Genomic DNA, 13,388 nt, shown 5'->3' with positions numbered 1-13,388 from the left:
TCTACTTTTATATATATTTTAATTTTTCAAAATAATGAAATAATGAGTTTTTATTTACGGTCAAAATTGAGTCAATTTGACCATCAAAAATCAAACAAGACAGATAAATTAGGACGGACGGAGTAAATTTTATTAACAAAAATTATGACAATTGAGTTAAAAGCATTGACCAAATCATTTTGAATTTATGAGCCGATTTCAATTGAGGGCAGTTAAGCAAATAGGGCCTTTAATTGAGCCCGGAGAAGATTTTTAGCAACAGCCGTATAAGCCGCCGATACAGATATATGAACCAACATATCTGAATCGGATTATGGGCCCCACTCTATGCTTCTCTTTGGTACAAGTATTTACCACCTAAAAAAGTACTCCCTCTATTCCATCCATTTCTTTACGGTTACTATTTTGGGCCGTCCCATCCATTTCTTTACATTCCAAAAATAGTAAACTTTTAATAATATAAAACACTATTACACCCACTAACTTCCTCCACTCTCTCAAATCTATTATTAAATATTAATAGGTCCCAATACTTTAACTACTTTTCATCATTTTTCATTACTTTACCTACTTTTATATATATATATATATATATATATTGGTCTCCGTGCCCACCAGAGATGTAAACATCCTTGTGGGACGGAGGGAGTAATGCTTTATAATTAGCTATAACGAATATGCTTTGTTTGTTTGTAATTACATATTTGACCGGAATTTTAAAATACTTGAATATGTTGACCAAATATGGCTTATATTGTTTAAGAAGTTAACCTAGTAGTAGGGTTATAATTCGAACCGAGCAAGTCGAAATTCTAGTAAAGCGTAATTCGAACCAAGTTTAATTAAATTAAACTGAGCCAACTCATTCAGCTAGTCGCGTCTAAACAATTGTCTAAACTCGACTTGTTTAATTTTATGAATTGAATTGAGTCGGCTCGTTTACCTAAACGAGTCGGGCAGTCATATCGTGTAATTTCACACTTAATCGAGTTTAAATATCTATCCAAACTTGTCGCGTTTTATTTCACTATTTCAGTCAAGTCTGCTCCTCTAATTAGGGAGCCGAAACATTTGCCCGAACTCAACTCATTTAACCAAACAATCATATTTCAACCCACTTAAAAGAGTCCGAGTCGGGCGAAATCGCGAGCCAGCGTCCTTTCCGAGAAATACAAGTAACTTCTAATCAATATCAGGGGTGACCCTGAGGCGAACTATTCTTGTGCCTAGGGCCTCCAAAATACAAGTGCCCCCAAATATTTTATAGGTCTGTATATATATAAGTGTGTTTTTATTATTTTATAATTATTTTTTATTTATTTGATTTATTTTTTTAATTTAGTTTTTAGTACTTCAAAAATTAGTATATAATATTCAATTATTAAACTTATTTTTTTTACTAATATTCAATTTATTTTAGTATTTAATATTCACGCTTTTACTTTTTTAAGCCTTTAATTCTTTTAATTTTTCTTTCAAATTAAACATCCAATTAATTTTGTAAGTTAATAATTTTTGTTTTATTAAACAAGTACTAATATGGTAAAGTTAAAAACAAAGAGACAGAGGGCCTGATACTCTGATTTGCAAGAGATAAGTGAGAAAAACCTAGCGAGCATACTATTAGATTCATTCAATCAAAGCTTCTACGACTAAAGGCTAGATTAATAAGCAAAGAGGTAAATTTTCCTTTGGATTTCTTGTTTATAACAACAAATTGTATTAATATTGGAGTATTTGACTCATTTTATATTCACAAATCTCACGAAAATAGATCAATGGCTCAGATAAGAAAATACAAGCATGGAGGTGAAAAGAGAAAGGAGAAAAGGAGAAGAAAAGTTCTTCAAAAGACTCGGGTAGGCTCCCCGGACAGGTATTTTCCAAAAAATACAGTAGAGAATGTGGTTGTTGACGAAATGGATATTGGGCATAGTGATGTGAATAATGCTACTGTAGTTGAAAATCAATTCGTGAATGATGAAAATGAGAACAAAAAATCTAATGGTATTGAGGCTGACAGCGGAAGTAAGGAAGATAATGAAAAATTGGGTGTTGTGGATAATTTTTCTTTTGATGTTGATGATCCAAGATATCAGAGTAAAATTGAAAATAATAAGATAGAGTTTTTGGTTGAGAGGGGTCCGAAAAGAGTCAAAGATGTAACTTTTCCTAAGGATATTTCTGACAGAAGTTTTTCTTATAGACATTACATTAGAGATTTGCCAAATGGGGAAAGCAGGATATAAAATGGTTAATATATTCAGTTGCTTTAGATAAAGTATTTTGCTTTTGTTGTAAATTATTTTCCCAAAACAATTTGGTGGGTCGGTTAGGTGAAGTGGGCATTAATGATTGGCAAAACATCTCACAACGTCTTAGAAGTCATGAACGAAATCTGCATCACATTGAATCTATTGCACGTTGGGTATAATTGGAGAAAAGATTGAAGTTGAGTGTCACAATTGATTCAACCGTACAAGAAAAAATCACTCAAAAGAAGATGCATTGGAAACAAGTGTTAGAGTTAAATTGGCATTTCGGGGTAATAGTGATAAAATTTATGAAAATAATAATGGAATTTTTTTACAAATGATAGAACTACTTGTTGAGTTTGATCATATTATGCAAGAACATACTCGTCGTATTTTACAATGTGAGACACGTTGATTGAGTTTAAGATGCAAAATATTTTTCAGTTATATTAGATTGTACCCCGGATGCAAGTAATGATGAACAAATGCCTCTTGTCTTAAGATGCGTGAATGTCTCATAAAGTCCGATCAGAGTTCAAGAATTTTTTATTGATTTTCTAAAGGTCTATGATACATCAGGACTTGGATTGTATAATGAACTTGTAGAGGCGTTAAAAGTTCATGGCCTTGATATTGATAATATTAAAGGGCAGAGGTATAACAACGGGTCTAATATGAAGGGAAAGAATAAAGGTGTGCAAACTAGACTACTCAAGAAAAATCTGAGAGCCTTTTACACTCCTTGTGCTTGTCACTCTTTGAATCTAATACTATCTGATAAGGCTCATTGTTATTCCAAGGCTGTGTTTTTTTTTGGGGTGTTGCAGCGAAAATACTCATTATTTTCAGCATCTACAAAGAGATGGAAAATTTTTACTGATCATGTGCAAGGCCTAACTGTTAAGTCATTATTAGAAATATGTTGGGAAAGTCGTGTTGAGAGTGTTAAAGCAATAAGGTATCAAGCTCCGCAAATTAAAGAAGCTTTAAACTACTTGGTGAATAGTAGTGAAAATGCCAAAACAAGAAGTGATGCTGAAACTTTGGCAACCTACAATCTTCAAAATTTTAGATTCTTGTTAGGCATGGTGATTTGGTATCAATTGTTATATGCATTTAATCATGTTAGCAAAATTCTTCAAAGTGATGACATGCAAATTGATGTTGCTATCAGAGAATTAAAAGGTCTCCTTTGATTTCTTCAGGATTATAGAGAAGTTGGATTTCAGGAAGCTATGGTTGAAACTACTGAGATTGCCAATAAGATGGAAGTTGAACCGATATGTGTGAAAAAACGTGTGGTTCACAGAAAAAGGCAAGTTGATGAGAGCACGGGTGAAGATGTGACACAATCAGCTGAGGAGAATTTTAAGAATAATTATTTACTCTACATTATTGATCAAGTTATTTCATCATTTGGTATCAGGTACATATATATGATTTATTTTAAAATTATGAGATATATTAGTCATGAGAAAATTCAATGAATGCCACATTTTTATCGGAGACCTCGGAGACCACCTATGTTCTGCAATCAAAACACTATGAAATATATTATTTTGTGAAGTATGTTATATGAATATCACTAATTCATTAAAATTGTTGAAGATCGTTTTAATTTTAATAGATATAGTGTGTATGTTCTGCAATTTGAACAAATGTTCTGCAAACTAAACATGTTTCGTATAATAAAACTTTTTGTAATGTTCTACATGCGGTACATGTATGATATTCAAAATTTTGAATAAAATAATGATCTTTGCAAAACATTATTCGCAAAAAAATACGTTTTACAATGTGTTTATGCAAGATTTTAGTTGCTGAACATAAATGGTCTCCGCGGTCTCCAATAAAAACGTGGTCTTCATAGAACTTGACTCTATTAGCCATACATTTTTAATATATGTATTTTTTAATTAGGTTTCAACAATTACAAAGTTTTGAAGAAAATTTTGGAATTTTATGGAAATTTGAGAAGTTAAAGTCCATTGAGTCTGAAAAGTTGAGGACCTTTTGTGATAATCTTGCAAACATTACAAATTATGGTGAGAATTCAGATCTTAATGGTGATGACTTGTATGAAGACGTGTGTATGTTGCGCCGAAATTTTCCAGATGGTACAAAGAGTGCTATAGACGTGTTGACATGCATCAAAGAGATGGAAGATAGATACCCAAATGCATGGATTGATTATATAATTCTCCTAACGATACCGGTTACTGTTGCTTATACAGAACGAAGTTTTTCAAAGTTGAAACTGATAAAATGCTACCTATGTTCAACTATGTCTCAAGAAAGGTTAAGTGGCTTAGCTATGTTATCAATAGAAAATGATATGGTTGAAAAACTTAATTATGTAAATTTGATTGATATTTTTGCATCAAAAAATGCAAGACGTGTTATATTTAAGTAATATAATAAGATTAGTTTGCATAATGTTTTGTTTTTCCTCTTATTAGTATATTTGTAGCTCTCGATGCATAATTTATAAGGGTCCCATTATATGAGTTCGCCTAAGACTCCTCAATTCTCAGGGCCGACCCTGGTCAATATATTACAAAATTTAAAATTAAACCAGTTTTAAAGTGGATAAAGTTTAGCCACCCTATTATAATTTAGTAAAAATATAAATATTTATTTGTCATGAAAATTTAATATACTTCTGATGTCGAATCAAGAGCCATCTATTTATATTATGCTCATGTAATACCAAAACATAATAATATAAAAATCACCGATTCATTTATCATCTGGTGAATTGAACAATAATTTAATAATTCATACTTGCTTCTTCCTTTAATTAAATCGAACTAATTATAAGATTAGTTCAAATAATTGACCAAGATACATGAACTAAGATCTCTTCTGTATAAATTGGTCGATTTTTCAAAAATTATCGATAAATCATCCAAAACCGGTCAAAAATATTTGTACGATTTGACCGATTTCCGATAAATCACCGACAAATCATTCGAACTTTTAAAAATCGTCCGATAAATCACAAATCGGTATCTCAATCGAATAATTCCGATTTCCGAAACCTGTAAGATACACGATCCAGTAAGCAGACGTATAAGAAATAAGTGAGCTAACCTGTTTTAGATGTAATATTATTTCAAGTAATTTATTAAATTTATTATAAGAAATTCTTGTTTCCGCGTTATCAAAACTTCAATTTGAACAGCTATAAGAACTCTATAAAACTGGCATCCTAATCCATCAATACAGCAAGATTGATACAGACATTTACTTTCATTCTAGCTTAAGTCCATTTTATTATTAGCTGTTTTATTTAGAAATATATAGGCATGTAGCTCAAACTAATCAACTTTCGACTTGATTATACAATAAAAACAAAATTTGAAAAAATATCAAATAATGTGCCCGTTTGGGAAATCTTAAAATAAGTAACTTATAACTTAAATCGAATAAATGACCAATAAGTGATAAGTTAATAAATGCTTATAAGTTATATAAGTGTTTGGATAATTTAACTTATAAGTCAGATTTTTTTTATTTAAATGAACTAAAATAAATAATTTTTAAATATTATTATCTTAATTTTTATAAATTAAAGTTTGATTAACATTTTAAAAGTATATTTTTAAACTAAAATTGATAAAAAAATGAAAAATACAAAATAAGTTGAGAAAAAGTACGTCGTTACTAACATTCAACTTATCAGTTTATAAATTATCAGTTTATAAGTTATAAATTCAACTTATAAGTTGGTCGACAAACTTACGGGCTTATAAGTCAATAAGTTGGCTTATCGGAATTTCCAAACATGCCGAGTGACATACTAAATTGCGACTATTGCACATTCGTATGAAAGTATAAAAGTAAAGTCAGAGGATGAACTGGCTTCAACTAAATCCAGTCTTGTTTTAGAACTATCATAAAACTATATTCTCTTCTCTCTCAAGACCAACACATGTTTTCTTGGCCATGCTCATTGCTTTGCTATTGTTTGTTTGTTTGTTTATGCTAACCGAGTAAACCAAACCAAACCAAAACACGGAACACGCCACTTCCAAATTCGATCGCGGAAGAAGTATTTCGGGGTAAAATATACGTAGATCATGTCATTTCAGACTTCGATTGTGAACGAATTACTCGAAAATAATATTTATGCGGAATTTTTGTTATATCGAAACTAGTGTTCTAAATAATCGGTTTGACTAGGGTGAATATTCGGGTGATTGATACTCGAAAATTGGATGTCAACGAATTCGGATTTAAGACAATACTCGTATACTGCAGACAAGTACTCAAAAATGATCAAATACCCAAGAATAAAAAAATAAAAAATACAATAAAATAACATAATTACCCGAGTATAAATCATGTCATTCCAGAATTCAAGTTACAACTACAGCTATCTTCATGCTAAACACCAACTATAGACCTGCTGAAGGCATCACAAGTTACAACTATCTACATTCCGGATATCAGTTATAGACATGCTGAAAGTGTAAACCTATGAAAGATGAACAATCTTTGACTGTGAAAGGTGAGCTCTTGCAATAATTACCAACATCCCAGATTCGATGCAGGTTTTGCAAATAACCAAAAATACGAATAAATTCGTTTTGAACTGATTCAACATCAAATACCATTGATACGTAAAGTTATGTAGAAGCTCCTAAGAATGCAGTAAACAATATACAAGTCTTTCAATCAATCTGTGTCGGCAAGTGATAACAAAACATTCAAATGATTGAAGCTTAATCTATTGCAAAGTTAAGATTCGGTTAGGCCTAAGTAATATTAACATCCGAATTAATGAAACAATAATTAACCAAGCTACATTAACAAACCTCACGAGCTTTATCAACAAATGCCCTTTAATTGCATATTTATTGACACACAATTTGTTTATTTTAAGATTACAACAATAATTTTCAACCACCTTTAGTTACGCGTAAAAGAAGAAGGAATCAAATGATTGTGTATGATTGTGATTAGTATCCTTGATTTGCAAGGAACTATAGTAGTAAAATAAAAATGTTTATTAAAGAACCCAAAAGAGATTACTACAAAGAAAAATGTGCGTTTGTTGGCTATCTATACTCTACTATTATAAGCATAACACCCTCTATTTGGTAATCAGTTGCTCGGTACAGTTGTTTGATATGACAAATAACAACCGTCAGATCTAAAGTCAGAAAGATGAGAACCGTTGGATGCAATAATAAAATATTATTATATTAATATTTAAACTGCTCTCATGAATTCAGGGTTCGAACCCCGTCAACAACTTATTATATTTAAACTTTTATATTCTTTATTTAAACAATTTCTACAGATTTAGGGCTGGGGTTCTGTGAACAACATATTATATTATATTATTTATTTTCAGTCAAGTATCAAATTATTATAAAATATATATTGTTATAACTTATTCTATTCTTCAATTTATTTTTCAACTATTAAAAATTATATTATAAAATATATTATTAAAAATTATCGAATGTTAAAAGCAATCCGTGCATCGCACGGGTTATAGGCTAGTATTATATAATAACCAGGATGGGGTATAATTTGGTATGCCTCTTTTTTTTTATTGGTATGCTTTTTTTGGTTATCCTCATTTATGATCGTCAGATCTTTTATATTAAGTGATCAGGACCTTTAGATTCAAATATTAAAAGAGTATATACTACTCAAGCTCCCAGGTTCAAACCCCGTTAACAACAAATATTTATATTATTATTTATACACTATTAAAATTTTCAGGTTCGAACTCACCAATATCAAATATTTATATTATTATTTATATACTACCCAAGATTCAGGTTTGAATCCTGCCAACAACAAACTTTTATATTATTATTTATAAATATCCTCATAACGTAATGATCCAAAAAGAAATTTATTATAAATATATATAAAAAATATATTATAAAGCTAGTAAATTTAAAGCAAGAAAACACGGTGTAGCAGAAATATTTGAATGGCATGACACTAGGCTCTATAAATAGAAACTTTACAAGGAGATGTTGCATATACATGTACGTTTTTATTGTAACCGTTCCGAGCCTCCTCCTGCTATTTTTAGCATGAGATGAGACCGACAAACGTATCGGGCACCGGGAACACGTGTCACTCATAAAATTAGTTTTTTTATATTTTTTATTATTTAATTATTTATAAATATATGAAAATGTATTTTCAAAATTTAAAAATAAAAAAATATTTTTCCAAAATCTAATCGATATCCCACGAAACAAAAATTTTTAAATTCGTCCCTGGATAAAAATATACTGTTTTGCTTCTTCTGAGTTGGATTCTGGTTTCCATTTTTTTATTCTAGGTCTTATTTTAATTTTTTTTCGAAATTTATTAAAAATAGCTTTCAGATTATGGATTCGACTCTCGGTTTTAAAAAATTGAAGAAAAATAATAATTTACGGTTAATAATTTAATAATAGACAAGTATGCTTTAAAAAATATTAAAAACGGAGAAAAGAAAAAGGTGTATCTTGATTACTATATAGTTGTAGATTTGTCACAAGACTATGTACCACTTTATTTAAGGGCACCTTTTGTGGGTGTACATAAAGACTGTATAACATGGAGGTCACCCAAGAAAGAGAAGTAAAGATGGCTGTGCAAGGTAAAAAGCTGGCTTTTTAAAACAACAAGAAATGAGGGTTAGATGACCCAAGTTATTGGTCAATGACCTACCAAGTGAAATTGAATTAATTATATGTACCTTTTTTGTGGTTCAAAAATAAATGTATCTTGTTGTTGTTAACAATTATTGTACATATATTGTTTCACTAAGATTGTTGCAAATTTAGTTGTTGTATGGATGGTTGTAAAAATTTGGAATCAAATTTGGTGAGGTATGATAAATGATTAATTAATAGGTAACTAAAAATTAATCATGTGTAATTTTATGCAATAATTATGAATGTATTAATCTTATTTATTGTAAAATATACCCTTTAGAACATTGATTTCGTGAAAGAAGTACGGTTATAAAAATCGGACGATTTTTTAAAAATCGCTGATATATTAGTAAAAAATATGTGACTCGTTACGCTCAAAATTAGCCTCATTTGATTAAGTTGTCGCCTCGAGTTGATTGGATGACAAAGCTCAATTTAAAAGATAAGTTAGAAGAAAGATGTAAATAAATCATGTTAATTCAAAACACGGAACATGCCAAACCAAAACAAAACACGGAACACGCCATTTTCAAATTCGATAGCGAAGAACTATTTGGAGAGTAAAATTTAATTAAATCATGTTAATTTCATCGCGGAAGAACTATCTCGAGATTAAAATGTTCGTAAATCATGTAATTTCAGTATTTTATAGTGAATAAATTACTCGAGAATAAATGTATGCATATTTTAGTTCTATAAGAACTAGTCTTCTCAAAAATTGGTTGACTGGATTCAGTACTCGGAAAAATGTATGCATATCCGGGAGGCTTATATCGGATAACATTATGGTGTCATATGAAGTAATGCACTACCTGAAAAGGAAAAGAAGAGGCAAAGATGGTTTTATGGCGCTGAAACTCGATACGAGTAAAGCGTATGACAGAGTCGAATGGGACTATTTGCGAGAAATTTTGAATAAAATGGGTTATGATCAGTGGTGGGTTCACTTAATAATGCGATGTGTGTGCTCAATTTCCTATCATGTAACTCGTGCAAGTAGAGAGATGGGTCCTGTTTTCCCTAGACGTGGTATTCGCCCTGACCCACTGTCTCCCTATTTGTTTATTTTATGTGCGGAAGGGCTCACGGTTTTGCTAAGAAAGTTTGAGAGAAATAAGTTGATCCAATGGGTGAAAGTATGCAGACAAGCTCCTAGTATAAGTCATATGTTATTTGCGGATGACTGTTATTTATTTTGTAAGGCTAACATAGAGTCAGCAAATTATATTGTATAAGTGCTGCATATATTCGAAAAAGGGTCAGGGCAGAAACTTAATCTGGAGAAATCATCTGTTTTACGAACATGGATGATACGAGTAAGACTCAAGTAGGTCAGGTGTTGCAAATCAGAGAGGCGGGAGAAAATTGTTTGTATTTGGGATTGTCTAACATGATAAGCAAAAGTAAGACAACTACATTAGGTTTTCTGAATGACAGGATGAAGCAGAGGGTTCTCTGTTGGGATGGTAAATGTATTTCGCATGATGGAAAAGAAATTTTACTTAAATATGTGGCTCAATCGATCCCAATCTATGCGATGAGTGTCTTTTTACTCCCGGATGAAATATCGAAGAATTTGGAAAGAACTATGGCTCGATACTGGTGGAATTCTAAGGACTATGATAACAGTTGTATTCATTGGATGAGTTGGACAAAGCTATCAAGACACAAGTTTATGGGAGGAATGGGATTTAGGGACTTGAAAGATTTTAATCTTGCTATGTTGGTGAAACAAGGATGAAGATTTCTCTCGAATCCTTCATGTATAGTGAGTAAGATTTACAAAGCGAGATATTTCCCAGATGGCACTTTTCTTAATGCTACTTTGGGTAACAACCCAAGTTATATTTGGAGGAGTATTTTCGAGGCAAAAGATGTTGTTATTGTTGGTGTAAGGTGGATAGTTGGTTCTGACAATGCAATTGGCACAGTGGGACATCCTTGGTTGGGAGACTCTCAACACTCATACATAACATCGACTAATCCGGGGCTGCTGCATAATAAGGTGTCATCTTTGTTTGAGATTGGTCGTCGAGCTTGGGATGATGATATTTTACGTGATATGTTCAATGATAGAGATCATGAGTGCATAAGAAATATTCATATTATTCAGGAAGGGGAGGGTATGTGTTATTGGAAGGAAGAAATTTTGAGTCAATTTTCTGTGTATAGTGCATATCGTATGATCCATAGGCAAAAAGAAAGATGGAATGTTGTTGGTAATGATCATTTATGAAGGAAGACTTGGAGAGTTAAAACTCCACCAAAAGTGATGAATTTGATGTGGAGGTCTATGTCCTCCTGTCTGCCAACAAATATGATGCTTCGAAGCAAGCACGTTGTTAGGTTTGCAAAAGAGAGGAAGAAACGATTGTGCATGCTCTGTTATTTTGTTCTGTTGCAGCTCAATGTTGACGGCTGGTAATTCCCTCATTCCAGTGGTCTGAGTTTCAGAACTTAAATCAATGGTGAGAGCAGATTCTGTCCAATTATGATAATGATAAAAGAGCTGAAATTGCTGCAGTTTGTTGGTCTATTTGGAAGGGGAGGAATGAAGTAGTCTGGCAGAAGAATTACACTTCGGTTTATGTCATAGTTGCACGAGCCGAGCAATATCTTGAGCAATGGAAATTTGCCCAAAACAAAGCGTCGATAATCCGTTTCCCTAATTTGGTTGAAGGAGATGGAAATAACATTTGGGTTAAGCCACAGAGGTCAATAATCAAGGTATCGGCAGATGCCACGACATTTAGTGAATTTAACTCTTATGGTGCAGGCTTGGTTGCGAGAGACTCGTCGGGTGGACTGGTGCTAGCAAAAACGTTGTATAAGGCTGGTATAGTCGAGGCAGCGATGACATAAGCTATGACCATTAAAGAGGCCCTCAGTTGGATCAAGAGTATGCATTGGCAGGAGGTGGTGGTGGAGTCAGATTCCCTTGTGACAATGAAAGCTTTTCGGAGTAAGGTGCAGTAGACGTCTCCATTCGGTAGTATAATAACCGAATGCAGGAGATTGTCGCAAGAGATTAACACAGTAAATCTGTTTTTTATTAAACGATCTGCTAATATGGCGGCTCACGAGTTAACTCGGTTGTCATGTTCTTTTCCAGATCAAATTTTCGATAGGAGTTCTGTTCTTATTAGAGTTGAAGTTTGTAACGACCCGCACTTCCGGACCATTAACTCTAAAATCGAAACTAAAAGCAAATACAATTTCTTGATTAAAAAGTCTATTACAGAGGTCACTATTACAAAAGCGCAGCTAAAAGCGGAAGTCCAAAAATCAATCTACTCCAAAACTAAGGTCCTCGAACTCCAATGCTATACAACTCGAATCTCGGACGAAACCTGAAATTGTAAGAATGAGCTATACAGCCCAGCAAGAGACCAATCGATCCAACTAGTAGGCCAAGTAACACACACACATATAACAAAATACACCGATAATCTATACGATACGATATACGAAACACACACTTTCGATACACATTCTTATTCTTATTCGATACACATAGCACATAAACAACAATAATTCAAAATCCATAATTCATGCCACGATCACTACAACCCGGTGATAACGGTCCTAAATTTTCTCAAAACTGTCACTACAATCCGGTGACTGCGGTCCTAAGTTCTTATTCGATATTTTCACAAACCATGGCACAAATCAAAGATCTCAAATTATCGTCCAGACATCACATATATATAATAATACATATACTATAACACATAATACTTTCAAATATATCATCACTTAGCCCATATTTTGATAATCAAATATACACGCATAATACACAATTTTGAAAACACTAGTAAGATCGATCGAAAACTTACCTCAAAAAATGACCAGATCTAAAATTACTCGATTTTGACCCTCTAAACGATGTTATCTTGAAAAACACGAAACACGAAAGTTGTAGAGAACGAAAAGACCTCTCCGAAAAGTCCAGAATCACTGAATTCCGACTTACGATGAATTTTCTACGAATTTTACAAAACAGCTGATTTTTGCTGAGAAAGTCCTACGAATTTTAATGATAAAAACAAGGAATACGAATATGGTGTATTTATAACGATACAAAACCCTATATCTCAACTAGGAAATAATAATATTTCCTCCTAAAGATTTACAACCTCTCCAAGTAAATTCCATAAATAAAATATTTGATACACACAATTACCTAAACTAAAAAAAATTTCGATTTTCTAAATTATTCTTACACTTATTTCCACAAATAACAAATCTTTTCACAAATCAACTACCTTGCACAAAATGTTTTCAGAATATTCTAATTTTAAAATATTTATCTAGACAAATTAATATCTAATTTCTAATAAATAAATTAAAAATAAAATTACGAATTTTACATTCTTCCCTCCTTAAAAGAATTTGGTCCCCAAATTCACATAACATAAATAAATTAAATAAGTCACTAAAGAAAAGAAATCATACC

The 13,388-nt window shown here is 31.9% G+C and overlaps 1 protein-coding gene across 1 annotated transcript; it reads left to right on the top strand.

Moving 5' to 3' along the window:
• Positions 1 to 1,778: 1,778 nt before the first annotated feature.
• LOC141679157 (uncharacterized) lies at positions 1,779 to 4,668 on the top strand. Its single transcript, XM_074485666.1, has 4 exons — positions 1,779 to 2,162; positions 2,819 to 3,343; positions 3,461 to 3,681; positions 4,176 to 4,668. Exons 1-4 carry the CDS (start codon positions 1,779 to 1,781, stop codon positions 4,666 to 4,668), a joined length of 1,623 nt encoding a protein of 540 aa, XP_074341767.1.
• Positions 4,669 to 13,388: the final 8,720 nt, after the last annotated feature.

The sequence above is a fragment of the Apium graveolens genome, chromosome 8 (assembly GCF_009905375.1).
Source record: "Apium graveolens cultivar Ventura chromosome 8, ASM990537v1, whole genome shotgun sequence".
Lineage (NCBI taxonomy): Eukaryota > Viridiplantae > Streptophyta > Magnoliopsida > Apiales > Apiaceae > Apium > Apium graveolens.
Note: the sequence above shows the minus strand (reverse complement) of the source record. Positions and strands in the feature narration are given on the sequence as shown.

What these genes read in the sequence shown, in the direction of transcription:
- LOC141679157 (XM_074485666.1), top strand. Translation starts at nt 1,779, where the DNA reads ATGGCTCAGATAAGAAAATACAAGCATGGAGGTGAAAAGAGAAAGGAG. An exon ending in TTAGATTCTTGTTAGGCATG is followed by an intron (nt 3,344 to 3,460) that starts GTGATTTGGTAT and finishes TGATTTCTTCAG; the next exon opens with GATTATAGAGAAGTTGGATT. An exon ending in ATTTCATCATTTGGTATCAG is followed by an intron (nt 3,682 to 4,175) that starts GTACATATATAT and finishes TTTTTTAATTAG; the next exon opens with GTTTCAACAATTACAAAGTT.